Source organism: Pelobates fuscus, chromosome 6 (genome assembly GCF_036172605.1).
Source record: "Pelobates fuscus isolate aPelFus1 chromosome 6, aPelFus1.pri, whole genome shotgun sequence".
In the NCBI taxonomy this organism is placed as follows: Eukaryota; Metazoa; Chordata; class Amphibia; order Anura; family Pelobatidae; genus Pelobates; species Pelobates fuscus.
The window spans coordinates 207,985,783-208,004,544 of NC_086322.1; the positions used below are offsets into that span (position 1 = coordinate 207,985,783).

At 40.1% G+C, this 18,762-nt stretch overlaps 1 protein-coding gene across 3 annotated transcripts in view; it reads right to left on the minus strand.

Moving 5' to 3' along the window:
- The window catches only part of SLC4A4 (solute carrier family 4 member 4), a 237,617-nt gene that overhangs the window by 135,525 nt on the left and 83,330 nt on the right, over positions 1–18,762 (minus strand). For all 3 annotated transcript variants that reach the window (XM_063458670.1, XM_063458672.1, XM_063458671.1), the window contains exon 3: positions 17,684–17,872. In XM_063458670.1, coding sequence (XP_063314740.1) covers positions 17,684–17,872 — 189 coding nt within the window. The remainder of the gene's footprint in view (positions 1–17,683; positions 17,873–18,762) is intronic.

Genomic DNA, 18,762 nt, shown 5'->3' on the forward strand with positions numbered 1-18,762 from the left:
AATAGGACCAGAATAATTCAAGAGGCACTTAATTATTTATTTTAATTATGACACAGTATTTATTTATTTTAATTATGGTTGCAGTATGTTTATCTATGTTTAGCTTACCCCCCTTATTGTTTCTAAACTATCGCATATCCTGGAGACCGTATATCCAGAAGGATATTGATACTTTAGAGAGAGTTCAGAGAAGGACTACTAAACTGGTTCATGGATTGCAGGATAAAACTTACCAGGAAAGATTAAAGGATCTTAACATGTATAGCTTGGAGGAAAGACGAGACGGGGGGGAAATGATAGAAACATTTAAATACATAAAGGGAATCAACACAGTAAAGGGGGATACTATATTTAAAATAAGAAAAACTACCACGACAAGAGGACATATTCTTAAGTTAGAGGGGCAAAGGTTTAAAAATAATATCAGGAAGTATTACTTTACTGAGAGGGTAGTGGATGCATGGAATAGCCTTCCAGCGGAAGTGGTAGAGGTTAACACAGTAAAGGAGTTTAACCCCTTAAGGACACATGACGGAAATATTCCATCATGATTCCCTTTTATTCCAGAAGTTGTGTCCTTAAGGGGTTAAGCATGCGTGCGATAAGGCCTAATTATAAGACAAGGCCAGGGACTAATGAAAAGTATTTAGAAAATTGGGCAGACTAGAGGGGCCGAATGGTTCTTATCAGCTGTCGCATTCTATATAAAATGTTTCCCACATAAGAACTGGTGGGAAGCTGCCCCAGGTGCCCCAATGGATGAGCCTCCATTGCACTGCACCCACGCCTGGGTGACTTTAGTGGTCCTTTTTGTATCAAGCTGAAGCAAAATGCATTTAGTGTTTGTTATGGTACTCCTCCACTATGCTACTGAACACATGCTTTAATACATCAAGCTACCTGTAATGATTATAATTGTTGGTTCGTTGTCATAGAAACATAGAATGTGATGGCAGATTCAGCCCATCTAGTCTGCCCAATTTTGTAAATACTTTCATTAATCCCTGGCCTTATCTTATAGTTAGGATAGTCTTATGATTATCCCACGCATGCTTAAACTCCTTTACTGTGTTAACCTCTACCACTTTAGCTGGTAGACTAGTCCGTGCATCCACTACCCTCTCAGTAAAGTAATACTTTCTGATATTATTTTTAAACCTTTGTCCCTCTAATGTAAGACTATGTCCTCTTGTTGTGGTAGTTTTTCTTCTTTTATTATCATTATATTAAGCATAACAGCAGTCTTCATATCAGGACTATTCCAGATATATGATTTTCCTAAACATTTACCCTTCTTTGTGGTGCAGGTTATTATTATTATCACTCCTTACAAAGCAAAGCATAGAAAAACCCACAGCAATGAAGTTTCATTATAATACATATGGCAATGAGTGGGCACAGACTATTCAGATTTTATTTTAAACATTTGAAACAAAAGACTGTTTTATATATAGTGAGCAGAATTTCATACAATTCTTTATTCCCACTGCAACGTGACTTCAATCTCAGCTAAGCGATGTTAAATCAGATTGGGAGAGTGAGCTTTGTACAGGCTCTTTTTTTATATGGCTGAGATTAAGTTTACATTTACTGAGTAAATGATGACACTTGATGTGGAAAGGCAAAGAAAGAGTAGGGAGGAGGAAGGGAAGAAAACAGTAGGCGGAAACAACGAATAAGTGGTCTTGGCAACTCTGAAAGGCTGCACTGTGAGAGACAGCCGGATATGCTGCACAAAAAAACCTACTCGCCAAAAGTATGTATTGAACTTCCTAAGTGTAACTGAAGAACATAGAGTGGTCCTTTGTTCTAATACGTCGTTTATAAAGAATTACTAGTGGAAATTGACTTTTATTCTGATATCTTTATTACCTATACTTGTCTTATAATTACCAGCATGCCCTGTTGGTATACATGGGAAATCGGTCTGGCCATGACACTCTTTATAATTTTAAAATGTCAATCTAATATCCATGATAACGTATGCCCATGTAATGGTACAAGATGGTCCCCTGTCATTGTGTCTCTGCAAATTGGAGCTTATAACTACAACAATTTACATATATTGCTGCAGTTATAAGACTGCCCCTTTAATTTTTATGGCAGACAAGGAAGTTTCACTTCCCAAAATCTGTCCAAGTTGTGGCCCTCCAAGCGGCAGCAGTGCATATGCACCATTGGAAGCTCGGGAGAACATGGGGCTGTTAAAAAACTGATAGAAACCACACTATGGCTGCGGTCCGCATATTCAGCTGTTCTACTTAACCTGTAACTGAATATGCTGCCAGTGGCTAAATTGCTTCTTGTTTTGAGGGGTTCTCTGCTTCAGCTTGGCCATGGTTAGCAGCAAACAAAAGAAACTTTAAAGATCAGTATATGTTTAATTTAATGACATATTTCTTTGAATTTCTTGTATTTTTCACTATTTTTCCACATTAGACCAAAAATAATGATATTAAAAATCCCTCTTAACGGTACACTTATCTCTAGTATCAAAAGCTGCCACCACCAAGGCAATTTATAAATGGAGCGCCTTAGCTAAATATATGTACAATCGAATATATTATTAAAATGGTCTCTTCGGGTAATGTGATTCTTATATCAGACAAACGTACTAAAGGAACAATTATGATCCCTAGAAAACTTCACTGTGCTAGTACAATAATTGTATATTTTGGCCCCAATGAGCTCCAGTAAGGAAAATGGCAACTTACTACAAAATCAATCGATTTTATACCCTTTGCCCCTGTCTCAGGTTTCCTAGGCGGACCCGAAGGATGCACAGTGCAGAAACATATTCGTGACTGTAATGATTCTAAGCTAATTACACCTCCCATCTTAGCTTTGGCTGACTTAAACACAAATGTATATATAAAAATAAAAGTTCAGTAAAGGGTCCCTATCTCTTTTTGAACATTTGCTACAGAGATATTTTTTTATTATATTTTTATATGTGGAATTGTCATAATTCCTCCGTTCCAAAGACACCTTCAAGATCTGTCTGTTACTTAAAACAAGTGACTTTCCCAATTCCACCAAAGGGCTTAAGGTATATTGGTCATGTTAGTGCTTCTTTTCTATGGAATATACTCGGCATTGTGAATATGCATAACAGGAGACACAAGTATTAACCTCTGGATTAATATTAATGGTTTTGGATATGTTTCTTAGCAGACAGCCTGGCTTAATTGTCGATTAACATATCAAAGGGACATGAATACAAAACTTCACACCTCACCAAAGAGAAACGTATAGATGTTTGGATGAAAAGGAATGGGATCTAATGTGCAAAACTTTTCATGTGATGTGACGAATGGCTTCTTCTAGCGACCAAATTAACTCTTCCAGTGCAGTAATCAGCCATACCACCTCCTCTAATGTGTAACCATTTCAGGTACCCGCTATGCACATCACATTTATTGGCAATATTTCTACCGTGAAATAATGAATCATGCTTTGCTGGACATGACAATAACACTACAGTGGGAAATAAAATTTCTGTATGAATATTCTTCATCCCAAACGCTCTAATTTTTTTAGAATTTTGAAAGAACATTCAGAGTTTAGTGAATTATAGATTCACTAAAATAGATTGTGCTTTAATGTATTTTAAAAGAGTAATATCCAGTTTAAACAAGCAAGACGTCTTGCATAGCAATACCTCATCTAGCTAAACAACAAACCATTTGTTCCATTTGATTACATGCAGATTACACACATCCTAGCAACACACACAATACTATATATCTAATAAAATGAAACAAACAATCACTACAATTCACATTCATTGACTTGGTCTTCCTGGGAAGTTGGCATCTGATTCCTTTAGTAAGCATGTGCCACAGAACAACTAACAATGCTTACAATGGAACAGGAGATGTGAGGGTCAAATGTTATTTATAAAGAGTTTGACTGATGGCCATTCCAAAAGAATCTGTCTTCCCAATGAGTAGGTAATTATTATTAATATTGATAAAGTGCCAGCAACATTCGTCATTAACTCCTGGCTTTAATACAGCTGGTATGGATCCAATGCAGGGCAACAGCGGCTCCTCATCTAATGTATTATGACATGAAGAATATGTTTATCACCTGGTGTATTCCTAGACTCATCATGAGCTTGCTCAAATTAATGGGAGTTGTAACCCCAAAACACCTAATGGGTTGGTGTCGAAAACGTTTTTTTTTTCTGAATGAAAAGTATTTAGAAAATTGGGCAGACTAGATGGGCCGAATGGTTCTTATCTGCCGTCACATTCGATGTTTCTATGTTTCTATGTAACATTAGCAGTAGTTGGAAACAGTGACGCAGGGTTTGTTATTCAAAATGAGCCTTTAAAAGGCACAAAATGTGTTTCTTAAACTTGTTAACAATATAATACCTATAGTAGGATGTATGACACATTATTTGTGACACATGTGGCATTTTATCCTATGAAAGGCAGCTACTTTTTTAATATGAAGCACGCAGGATCTATCTACAGCTGACAGTCAATCATTGCTGAGAGGTAAGATGTTATGAGTCATCAATTGGAAAATGGGAAAATGAAGATGTGAACGGAGTCTTTTAAAGAGGCAGTAAGTCAACACCCGAAATAACATTTATTTATTTTTAATTTGGTACATCATGATTTGATTCATGGAGAAGCCATATTAATTTCACAGCAGTGTTTCTCGTACTAACCACAATACACATTTAGGTGTAAAGTCATCTTCTCACTGATCCGTCATGTGTCACTGGGACTGCATGCACACTCACAATGTATTCTCTCTGACGGCTAGATGTAGCTTTGAACATATGTGTGCAGCTGCATGGTTCAACTAGCACAGGTGCCTTTAAAGCGACACCATTTCAAAGGTGTAAGCTCTCTGGCAGGGGAGCCTAAAAGGTAGATCCCCATATGTTTTAAACTACACCTTCCATGATGCTTTGTCATTTGTAAAGCACCACTAAATTTGTAGTTCTATAACATCTAGGGATCTACCTTTTGGACGCCCATGCTCTATTGTATGTTTATTTAAAAATGTGTTATGTGATTGATATGATATATTGATATATGTTAATGTGAATAAAGATGAAACAAAATGATGTTTTGATTTGCACAACCAAAGAAGAAATCAGGTATTACAATTTCTCTAAAATAAATATTGCCAGTGGAAAATACTGATTGACATTCATCACGTAGTGAAACATGGCTCTAAGCTAGACTGCTCCGTGAGACAGGGATTTATTGTCATGCATAGAAATTTTCAGCTCTTTGATATCTTTATAAGTATAATATATAATTTAGATGGGCTATCCCAACAGTTAAGCATAATAAGATTAGTTTAATGTTGTGATACCGATTATACAATTGGCTCATTTTAGAATCTCTTTTCAAATTATTTGTTGGCAACAACTCCCTATGGCTCCATTCTATTTAAAGGTGACATATTATCCTGTTGATATGTACTACGGCTCATTAGCTTTATTTGTGTCACAAACCTAGCAGGACTTTACTTAATGAATTGCAGTATGTTATCATCTCCTAACCATCCCAACTTTGGTGGGAAATGAAAATCCGATCTTGAGACACCAGGGAACTGTTTTCAACAAGCATAGAGCGAGGGCATCACCGAGCTCACGTATTTCCGTGCAGCCAGCCTTCTGCTCTGGTTCATGCCGAAGGCAGAGTGGAGGGGGCATGGATATGGATCACATCATATCCCTGCTCCCTGTGTTGCAAACCGCTTGGCTGTCGCTTAGTGATTGGGCTGGGCTTCTGAATTTTATCACATGACAGGAGGCTTCATATTTTGCATAACTTTCTTTACTTTATGCCTCCAGCAGCACAAGTCAATCAGAAAAAAACTTTAAACCAATCAGTAACAGGCATCACATCCATATATAAAGCCCTGACAGACACATGACTTCCTCTTTCTTTGCTGCTTACCAGCCAAGGCACAGGTCAGAGTATTTTGCTCCAAACAGTTTTTTTAATTTATACTACATTTATCATTATATTTGAATGTTTATGGTGTGGTATTTGTCCCCTGCTATCCTCTCCCTTCTCTCCCTTGATAATTTGCTAAGTTGCTTTTACATTTTGGTATTAGATTTGCTTCTCTACCCTGATAATTCCTAAGTTCCTTCTACATTTGGTATTAGCTTTGTCTTTCTAACCTGATATTTGCTAAGTTCCTTTTACATTGTGGGGATTAGCTTTGTCTTTTCTACCCTGATATTTGCTGTTGCTTTTACATTTTATATTAGACTTGCCTCTGCTGGCACTTTGTTCTATCACATTCTCTGCTTTAGTCTTTATAAAATGCCGCGATCGCGTTTGGTTTGCTCTGGTGCCAGGACTTCAGGGCAGGTCTCTGGAGGTTGGGGGTACCGGGGGGACTCAGTACTTCACCGGCGGGCCGCGATCGCTTTAGCGATCTCGGGCCGCGCGGCGCATTTGCGCGCGAACGGCGGCCATCTTGAATCTTGCGGCTCTCGCGAGATTCACGTTGGCCGTTTTGTTTTAGCCAGTTCGTGATTCCCACGAACTGGCAGCCTGATCTGTACTGTATAAAATAAGTTTCCTGTGAAATAAAGTTCTCCAAGTTCTTTTCTGGGAGATTATGTATGGAATGTTCACTGCTGAAATCAATACAATTACATAGCACTGGCAGGTGGAATAACGTTTTATAGGTACTTTTGATGGAGGATAATGCATGGAGTGTCCACTTATGTAGGACTGATCCCTGCTGTGTGCATATAGTGGATGCAGTACTCATGTCTGCTGGCAGTTTGCTCTATAATGTTATATACAAATGTCATGTTGAATAAAACTTTTCTTTACATCTAGAGGATTATGAATGGACCGTTCCCTGCTGTGGGCATATAGTGCATGCATTACTCTATCTGGGGGCAGGGAGATTAAATAGAGACGCTAATTTACCCAGCTCCCTACTCCAACTGGACCTCACAACCACTGGATACACTCCTTCCCCACAGGGATACACCTCCCAGGACATAGTAGTGGAGGCGCATAACGGAGTGATTAACAGGGGTGACCCCCCTTACGCTGGGTGAACCCCAAGCGTGGCAGACACCTGTCCAAGGACATTGTGGTACAGGGGTGGCCCCCTTACAATGGATGTACCCCTAGCGAATCTGGTCCCTGTCCTAGTGACATACATATACTGGGGTGAACCCCCTACGCTGGGTGACCCCCAAGCGAATCTGGTTCCTGTCCTACTGACATACATATACTGGGGTGAACCCCCTACGCTGGGTGACCCCCAAGTGAATCTGGTTCCTGTCCTACTGACATACATATACTGGGGTGAACCCCTGCGCTGGGCGAACCCCAAGCGAATCCTATTCCGATACTAGTGACATATATATACTTATATACTGGGGTTAACCCCCACACCCTAGGACGGGCTCATAACCACGGAGTACGATCCGTTACTGTATACACAGACCAGAACACACTGGATACATGTATGTCGACAGAACCAGCAAGGAGAGCTCACGGTGCTGCCAAATCTCCACAGTACTATATCCAATAAGGGTGACCCCTTGGATAATTTGGAGGCTACCATACCTCCCCATATAAGGACTACGTCCCGACATTACTGACCGCTCATCCCGGTCTTATTGAGGGTGACCCCCTCCTCAGACCACTCCCAGGAAATCTCTGAGTGGTACTGATTGAAACAATTCTGGGTGACCCCCAGTTGTACTTGGAGGCCCACTAGTGGCAATAAATGTTCGATATCCCACAGACCGAAAGAATGTCCTAACATGCCATAAGAGACACACATACAGGGGTGACACCCTACGCTGAGTGACCCCCAGGCGAGTCTTACTCCGGTGCTAGTGGCACAGGTACGAAGGGGTGACCCCCCTGCCAGACAGGGTGACCCCCCGCGCCCGTTCTAGGGCTTCTACCTTCAGAGTACGCTCTGTCATAGTATGCACAGATCAGGGAGCACTAGATGCATGTATTCCGACACCTCTATGCTTCAACTGGAGGATCCGAACGCCCTTCCCTTAACCGGGAAGGAGAACTCACAGTGCTGCCAAACTCCACAATTATAGACCATATAAGGATGAACCCTTGGATTATACATATTGAGGCTTTTACGTCTCCCATACTCGGGCTACGTCCCGACATTGCAGACCGCTCATCCCGGTCTTACGGAGGGTGTCCTCATTCCCAGACCACTCCCTGGATCTTGTGAAAGTGGTACTGATTGATCGAAATTCTGGGTGACCCCAGTCATACACTGAGTGGCAATAAGTGTACTGTTGTACGAACCGGTCCCCCACAGACCGAAAGGGTGTGAACCAACAGGTCAGACTTCCCTCAATATCCCGACCGATTTTCAGGCGAGGATTAAGGCCGCCAGGGCAGCTCCGGGGGAAGAAGTCCTCTCCAATATGCTGGCTAACAACCCATGCGACAGAGCGGGTGCAACGGCACCAACACCAATGGAAGCGAGAGATACCAACAACGTTAGTTCGGACACCTTATCATCGAAACACCATTGGAAGGGCTCCAACGCGGCTTCCCCAAAGGGGAAAGATAACACCCCGACTTAGCGGAACCGTATCTCAGAACGTCCTGTCCATTAACCATCTCAGGCTCCATCATCAGGGGAAGAAGACTTCATCCCTCCCCTTCTCTGGAGATCATGAGAGAATGGAGAGCAGAAGAGTCTCCATCTGAAGAGGTAAAGTGACAAGACCCGCCTAGCAAGAAAGGTTTTTCTTTGGCACACTGGACACTCTCGTTTGACTCACGCTCCATCCGATACCCAGGGTCATCCGAATGGGGTTTATCGGAGCACCGGGCACACTTGCCCACTTCCAGCTTCGGGGAAAAGAAGTCTGAGACAAGCTCAGGGTGGAATGCCCACGCCCTCTATGACCGAACAAGATAGTCCTCACCAGGGAGCTCGGTATCACTGTGGTGATATTTATGTCCCGATCAAACCGGGGTCCACGTAAAGATGTAGGAGAATCACTCAAAACTAGTTAGGATGAAATACTGAACATGATCAGCCCCGAGTAAAAATTCTATACTTTGCGGAACTGACCCCACCCAAGACTCACCTCTAGAAGCTCACGATGTGAGGGAATGGGTGCTTGGGGCAATATGTAGGTTGGGGAACGGCGCATAGCAGCCCAATTAAAGATGGATTTTAAACCATTGAAGTTAGGGACGAAAGAGCGAGGACCTGGTTTGGTAGTAAGGAAGAAGACAGACTATCGCCCAGTCATCAACCTATGCCAACCCAATGGTTTTGGGGCGTACCAACAACTCAAGAAGGAAGGTATCCATCTCTTAACCCCTTAAGGACACATGACATGTGTGACATGTCATGATTCCCTTTTATTCCAGAAGTTTGGTCCTTAAGGGGTTAAGGGACCTACTCCTCGAAAGGAGTTTGCAATGTTGGATTTGAAGGACACTTACCTACTGGTTCACATGGTGCCTCATGAAGTTTCTGAAGCCCGCCATGGCGCACTGAAGAGAAAAGGGTATCCGCTGTTGCATACCTAGATGACTTACTGACCTTTTGCAAGTACTATTCCTGACTACGTTCACAAAACAAGATTTTTGTTACAGTTTCGGGAATTTTTGGGATACATTGTGAACAGAGAGGAGTCGGTTCGATCCCAGTTTCGAGTGACTGTTCCTCTACTTCAGAATAGATTCCACCTTGGGCGGATTACACCTTCCCACATCATCGATAGCGACAATTCGTAAGAAAATTCGACGGGTACGGCGGCAAGGCACCATAATCCTTTGACTATTGCCCAGGAACACTTCACTACCGGGCCAGACATCGGCTGAAAGCTCACTGCCTGAGATCCGGGCACACCTATGAAATTGGGATCAGAATAGCAAAGACTTCGATAGTACTCATTACCGAGGTAAAGGAATCAAGCGTGACACCCACAATGATTGTCCTTAATTGGGATCATCCTCGACTTCTTCAGTTTTAACTTGCCTTCGGACAGATCCAAAAGGAAAACATCATCCATTGATAATGCAGGAGCGTCTGGAGTTGGTGGATTGGTGTCTTCCAAGGGAGACTGGTATGTCAAGGGACTATCGCAACCAGCTAAACCAACTAGAGACCTATTATGGGACTCATGGACAACAGGTATTCCCCGAAATAACTTATCCGCATGGAACACCTGGAGTTCGCTGGTGTATGGAAAGGGACTGCGATACTTTTATTATCATTTAATAATGACAGGAGGCGAGTATTTTCCCTCCCTGTTCCCTCCCTATACTCTGGGAAATTCTAATTTTCTAGTTGTCTTTTTCACAGTGTAATTATAAGGTTTTGATATTTCAGTATATTTATGGGATGCTTATCTGGTTGACATGTGTTAGATCCGGGTTGATTATTAAGTATACTATGGCTGTTTAATGTTTCAGTATATTAACTTAATATAAATATAGATACATATAGTAATGGATTTAATGTGGACAACAGTTGATTTCCATCACCTTTCACGTATTTCTGTTCTTTTCAGCGTAATCACCATAAAGATCAAGATCAAGATAAAGCTGGAAGGTTTCAAGTCTCGTTCCAAGTTATGTTCTACACGTTACTCAGGACTGTTATTTGAATTCCCTGACGTTATAATAGACTGTTTTTCGCATCAAAGAAAGAGGAAGTCATGTGTCTGTCAGGGCTTTATATATGTATGTGATGCCTGTTACTGATTGGTTTAAAGTTTTTTCTGATTGACTTGTGCTGCTGGAGGCATAAAGTAAAGAAAGTTATGCAAAATACTCGCCTCCTGTCATTATTAAAATTAAGATTATAGGTACACGTTAGCATAATCTACAATTGTATCCATATATCAGAGCCAGACAGCATGCTTCCCAGGGATCTAATTGCACAGGGCTGAGATTAAAGTATGTAATTATGAATCCACGTATGTCTGTGTATGTATGTCATTGTATGCCTGTGTCTGTATATTTTTTATATGACTATATGTTTATGTCTGTATGTCTCTGTATGCCTGTGTATGCCTGCCTCTTTATGTCTGTGTGTCTCTGTATTCACATAAGAAAGCTAAAGGTGCAGGCACTCCAAGGCTTAGATAGGCAAACTTATTGGAACTATAGTGTTCAGCAGCAACATTTCGACCAAAACACATATGAAACACAGAAGGAGGTAAGATATTTCAAAGGGGGGGTTACGAGACACAGAGGTGAAGATGCGGGGGGAGCAGCAAAATGAATCTTCGCCTGTATATCTAAAAATCCTTGCACGGGTCCTGTCCTCAAGTACTTTTGAAAATGACTGAACCTCTGTGTTGGATAGTTAGGAGACTGTCACTCATGCACCACACAATAAAACTGTGTTTCTTTTAGAGGCTGATAACACACTCATCTAGAGATTATGTAGCCTGGAGTCCCATTTAGGAAAGGTTTGATACAAATAGAAAGTCTTCCCAGCACAAAGTGATTGCTGACTCTTTGGCCGCGTTAATACTGCAGAATTAACATTTCCACAGAGTGACTCAGAGCATTGGGGGCACATTTGAGAAATATTCAAAAATTGCAGCTCTGGGCCACACTTTGTTCAATGTTCACAGAAATAAAATCCCACGATGCTTATCCTTTAAACCCCTCACTTCTTTCCATCAGTCCTTAATAAATATTAACAAGTGGATCAATTTGAAAATAATCTTTACTGACTTATCCTAGATGTTTCTCTTCGACAACAGAGTATACAATGAACTTCTTCTCCAGAGATTCTGACTATCTCAGTATTCCAGGCTGCTCCAGCAAAGAATTGGTCAATGGTTCTGGCTAAAACTTGCTAAAACTATTTCTTTCTGGGTAACCCTCTGTATAAGCTAAAACCATGAAAGACGTCTATTGTCAAATTCTAACTTTGCAAATACGATTACTAGGAATTTACTTTCAAGGGAAAATCTGGATTTTCACTTAGAATTTTTTTTAAAAGTAACATGTGAATCACACCTATTCTCATTGCAGAATGTCAAGACACAGGATTGACAAGAATAGTTATTTCAAATATCTGAATCAAACAACAGCTCTCCACTGGGAAAAATATCCAACAAACTTGTTTTTTCACAACTTTGAGAATTTTACCAAAGCTAAATTTTACAAGTGAGTGGCCTAAAGCTAGCCGTTAACCTATTTTTTGTCTTATGTCATCCACTGAAAGCCTTTATTTGCAACATGTTCAGATCTGGCTCTTATCAAAGAGACCATCATTCAAAGCCTTTTCCTGTTTCTCTCTATATCCCCAGAAAAAGACATGCATGTTTCTATGATATTTAAGACCATAGGATGTTTACAGCAGTGGTTTTTAAACTTTTCATGTCCTAGCACCATTTTAGAAAGGTTTTGGGTCCCAACGGGCAACACCTTGCTCTGTATTAGAAGCTTCTATCATTTCTATTGATTGATGATGATTCATAGTACAATGTTTAAAACATTACATAATAAATGGATCTCTACAGCACACATTTCGAACATATTCTGTTAAAGTGGCAATACATTTTGTCTTCATCGGCCTCTTTATAGTGTCCTGGGCCCGAACCTCTTGATATTTTTCCTCCTAACGCCGATGTTGGGGGCTATGTGTATAGCAGTCAAGTGGCTTCCTCTAGGTTATTTTCTTATAGCGGATGTGGAAGGGGACAACTTTGGGGTAAACCATTCATGAACGGTTTAACTCCTAAAGGTAAGGGGAACTGAATTTGACATTCATACACTTTTACACATTTTTATCAATAAACATTCATATTCACACTTTCTAACATCATGAACACAGATTACATATATACAGATACAGACTCATACATACAAACACATGCAGACTCTCACATACACACAGGCGGTAATACACTTATGGACAAATATACACACAGACAAACACTGAGTGATATAGATATACACTCTACACAAATACATGCACAGATTAAAAGACACACATATATAGACACACAGGCTCATATACACACACTGACTCAAACACTCATATAAACACTCATAATTATATCCACATACACTAACATTTTTATTTTAATAAATAATAGTGAGGGGGAGTTAACAGTTGGGGTCTATCCATCCTCCCTGTTGCTACCTTGACAGGGAGAGATGGAGAGAAACATTAACCCTGCTGTAGAGTGGGGAGCTGAAGGGATCTCTCTCTCACTGACTGCCCTGCTCCCTGCAGCTCTGTATTATTGTCATATCCTGGCTCTAGTAGCAGTACAGGGTGCGCGAGAGCTGGGAAATCAGTGTAGAGAGTTCCCAGTAGCCCCCTCGGAGCACCACTGTGTAAGAATCTTCAGCAGAGCCTAAGAGCAGGCACCTACAATGCGCCACCCCTGCGAGCAAGATGCTTGTATGTAGGTGCCTGATCATGAGGGAAGAGACTGCTCAGTCCGCCTTTGAATGGCACCCCCTTAATGAGGGGCACCTGGGGCGTACCGACCACTCCCCCCTCTAAGTATGCCATTGCTCCAAGCATCCTAACCACTACAGGCCGATGTATTGGTTATGATGCCAGGAGTACCATGGCTGGTTTCCCGGTAATGGGGAAAACTGTTTAGCAATAGTTTGCTCCATTACCTGGCCCGCTGTTGGGCTAGCTAACTGCCTGGTGGTCTAGTGACACGCTTCTACAGAGCTGAAGAATCCACAGCAGTCAATTTTCATTATTTGAGAGTGTCAGCTGACCACTCTCAGCCAATGAAAAGGTGCAGAGAATTGACGTAGCCACCCAGGAACTCTTGTTCCGGACTGGCTGATGACACCCCTAAGATGCTGTTGGAGGTGGAGTAACACATTCTGCAGCAGAGGGGTTAGTTTGTGTATGTGCAGCGTTTCAAAGTGAAGAGCTGCATATACACACTGTAGGGACCATGACCAAAAACACGGAAATTGTCATAGTGCTTGCAGTAACCCTTTCATGAGTAATGAAAGCATGGGTCATCTTAATGCTGCTAGCCAACCTAAAACTATATTCATTCAATGTAATAGAAAGTTATATTTATTGGGTTTCCTACCAAGGGAAGGTTTTATGTGTAGACCAAACAATACTTAACATCATTACTGCACCTAATTTTATTAAAAGTCTTTAACCTACTAGTCCTGTCAGTTTTAACTTATCTTTTCATTCCATTGTAGTGCTTGTCCTTAATATTGTTGTAGTAAAATGTATATTCAGTAACAGAACAGGGTCCTTAATAAAACTGAGAATTGGGACGCCAGTAAGAGTGAGGTAAAGGGGGGGTGGGTCAGTGGTGCGATTGTGTCACTAGCTCTGACCCCCCAAGGGGTGGATCTGCTCAGAAAGGGGGACTGTCCCACCAAATTCGGGACAGTTGGGATGTATACTATAGTACTTAGTTGTGCAACTGCATACAAACTAAGTGAAGCAATAGATCATCATTACAAAAAATGTAAAATGCTTGCCAATACAGGAGTATTTTTCCAGGACTTAACATTTCCTTTTTGCAAAATTCACAAAAGAAAAAAGTGAGGAAATGCAGACACACATACTTTTAAAAGGACGTGCACAATTCACATTTTACTAAACACCAAATAGTAAATTAAAAATATAATTGCATAATTTAAGTTAAAATAGCAAATGTAGAAACAATTTCAACTCTGCTTTATTCACAACTTGGTTATTAATACTAAATTTGGTTATTTGGTTTTCATTTTACCACAAATTGTTGTATAGGGAATAATCCGCTGTATGTTTCTGTTCTGTGGATTGGGCTAGATCACATACGTACACTTGCATAATTGGCCAGCACAGCTTACAAGATTGCCACAGTAGGCAGCCCTGCCGTTCACGTCCCCATGCTCTAGTCTGCATGGAAACGCTGAATTTTCCTCATAGAGATGCACTGATTCAATGCATCTCTATGAGGAGGTCCTGATGGGCCAAAATGGTGCATGGCCCCGTCCCTTTCCCCATGGGAAAGCATTGGATTGGTTAAAAATCTTCAATTTTGATGATGTCACCAATGGGGCGGAGCCAGCGTCGGCAGACCCGTGGAGAGCTGGAAATAAGGTGAGTTTTAACCCATTCTGATGGGGCTAAAGGGGGGCAAGCCACCTAAATGGTGGGTTTTCACTATATGGGCAGGAATACATGTTTGTGTTCCTGACCCTATAGGGATCCTTTAAGTACTCTCAATGTAAAATATATATTCTATAATACATTTAGCTTATTCTGTGTGGATATACATTGCATATCTCCTAACTGCAGCATCCAGAGAATTGGGAAGGAGGTAGGAGTGGAGTAAATGGGGCAGATTGGTGAGGTCATAACTGGCATTACCCAAAGGGGATGGGCCTGTCCCCAAAAGTAGTTCACCAGGAAATGGCAGAACAAGACAAAAATCAGTACTGCAACGCCATAATCGGAACGTTGGACAACTGACAAATGCATACAATAACATTATGAAAAGGGATTTACCTACCTTAGTTCTAAAGTAGTTGAGTGCTGACGTAGTTATGGAAGAATAAAAATGTAGCTACATATAATTTTCTAGAACACTGTTTGACCAATATTGTGATGGAGTTAAAGCCCCTATTTAAATAGTCTGTTGATATACACATATCTGATTAAGTCCACTTTAGCTTAACATTAATTTTAATATATATTCTAAATTAAAAAAAATTACACAGGCACTCTAACCACCATAACTACTACATTCCCCTAAACAACGAACTGGGCCATCTGGAGCATCTCAGCCTAAAACTGTGTGGCGGGGGTGGGCCATTAAGCAGTGCCCCAAGGGACATTGAGAAATGTGAGTAACGTTTTTATTTTTTTTTGTTAATAATTTTAATGCAATAACTATACAAGTAAAAACAGTCGTAATTTTACTAGACTAACATTTTAATGTCTTTTCAACGTCCTACTGCTTAAATAGACAATATTCCTTATTCTGCAATTACAGAAGCAGCCTTAACAATAAATGAAAATGCAGCTTGCGTAAATAGAAATTCCAACAGTGTAATTATAGATGAAAGGAAAAATAAACAGCCCATGAAGATAAGTAAGTAGTAAGAAATCAACTTGCCCTTTAGAGAGCCCTAAAACATGATTAAAGAGTGTAGACAAACAAGATTATAAGCCAAACTCCTAGACCTACAAAAGCATTATTTAACCTTTATTTTTAGATGTAAATACTGCTGAAACCCACCATTGTGCTGGTACGAAAGCACTGAGTTTGCTGACATGAAAGCTTAATCAAGAATTTAGCCGACACTAAATCTCCATACAGCTTCCATAATGCCATGAGAGGGACACTATGCCGACAGAGACTGATTACTTTTATTATTTATTATTATTGACATTTATATAACGGAACATATTCATCAGCGCTTCACAGTTACTATATATAGCTGCAATTATTTTAAAAGTCAAAGTAATATTGGCAGATTATGTTATTATTAATAATAAGGCAGTGCACAAGCAAGCTGACAATCTAGGACTAAATAAATAAATAAATAATGCATTTTAAAAAAATAATATATATTTCTAAAATGGGAACGATTATCTCTATCACGTATACAATAAAACATTGAAAATTACCTATAATTTGTGTATTTGTGTATTGTGTATTCCTGACCCTATAGACTTAAAAACCACCATTTAGGTGGCTTGCCCCCCCTTAGAAAGGGCAACAACGTACATTTTTTCGGTGCTGCTCAGGTCCGCTGGTGCTGGCCTTTTTGGCTGACATCAGTATTATTATTATTATTATTATATGTAATATATTTTGGTGTAAACATTATATATTCATTTTCACATCAATACATATTTGTTAACTATAGGGGTAAGTACATATAATATATATATATATATATATAAATAAAAGGCTGGGAAATGGCAGTTCCCTATTGCAGCTGTTATATGTAGGAATGTCAGCAGCTGGACGGCTGACCAGGAACAGATTCTACCAATCGGGAGCCTCTCATACGTCAGTTTGTAAGTCACTCTGAGAAGAAAGACAGGGGACTTTGTACCATAACCACTAGACTAACAAAAGGTTGTTATGGTACTTAGACTGATCTTTTAAGGCTAGCAAATCCTCATGAATAGTTCCACAACAGCTGTGGATCTGCAACTGGCAGTCCATGCACTAGGGTGTAGCAAGCAGACAGTACATCATAGCTAAAACAAGGATGTCAATGGGCAACATCCATAGTCAAACATAACAAAAACAAGATACAGCAGAAGCTTTACTGACTATTAAACCGTTTAGCAGAATCTGCAGTCATCCATAATAATGCAGGTCTATGTTGATTTAAATGCAGTCTTGAAATATGTAATTTTCGTGTTTGTTAAATCTAGCAAAAACTAAAAAACATTCTTATGGTTACATTATTTGCTATACAAGGAACTCTCCAGGTCCCATAAATATCTTCAGGTAATAGCCTTATTTCTTTGGTTTTTTTGTTTGCATGTTTTTTTTACCCATTCATCCATTTTACCAGATTTTAGCAATTCGGGTACATAGACTGAACCACCCTCTATGCAAATAGCGTGTGCTGTCAAACCATTCTCATAAAACACTTTGTGACCATAAACAGTTACTAATGGCTCATTAGAGGCAGGAATGGCAGTAAATCAACACATTTAGCACAGAATGCTGGGATATGGTACTTACTGAGGGGTTTAAGGATGTTGGAGCTGTTCTCGTCGACATTTTCAGTATCTGATTTATCTAAATCAGAATAATTCTCAGTTGATTTTTCTTTCTCCTTCTTATCTTTGTGACCCGTTCTACTACGTCTGTGACGTCTCCTCCTCCTGTAGCTCTTGGGAACGTGAACTCCAATATACACAGTGTGGTGACCTAGGAAATCAATTACAAATATTGTTACTACAAATCTACAGTATCCTGTTTTAGGCAAGGTTCAATGTCATGTCTGCTACCGCTGATCTCTGTACTACGATGCAAATCACATACGGTTATTCACTGAACACCAGATTTTTGAGAATATAATTCAAATGGCAAAACTGAAGATCAAATAGACAATTTGTTGTTATTACTGGATTTGGAGAATGTTTCCAAATCAGCTACTTTAGTCTCAAATTGGCTATTCAAATCTAATACTGCAGAATTTGATGTTTAGTCAATAACCCTGATAATCCAGTGGTCTTTTTATGTTAATTTCTAATCAGAACGACATCGTTTTACAACCAAGCACTATACATATGTGCACAAGTAAAGCAATGGCTCTCATGAAAGTCCTCAATTACCCCAAAAGTTTCAGATATTATGCATTTTCCATTCTGTTTGTATGGGAACACTGGGAAGGCCTGAACCATTCATTAACTGAACACTGGGTTGAGAAGATTTGTTTATGATTAGGGACTAGAAATACTTGCAGGCTTATTCACTAAAGTGTAAATTGTCAAAACATTCAGCTAAATATAACAATTTAGGCCAAAAAAGACTCAAATAACAAAGCTGACTTGAAGAATTTTTCAAATTTCAGCTAATATTTTAAAGGAACACTATAGGGTCAGGAACAAAACAATGTATGCCTAACCCTATAGTGCTACACCCACCATTTAGGTGGCTTGCCCCCCTCCCTCAGCCCCCTTAAAATTAATTAAAACTCACCTTTTTTCCAGTGCAACGCAGGTCTGCCGGAGCTGCATCCGCCCCCTTGGTGACATCATCAGAATTGATGATTTTTAGCCAATCCAATGCTTTCCCCTGGGGAAAGCATTGGATTG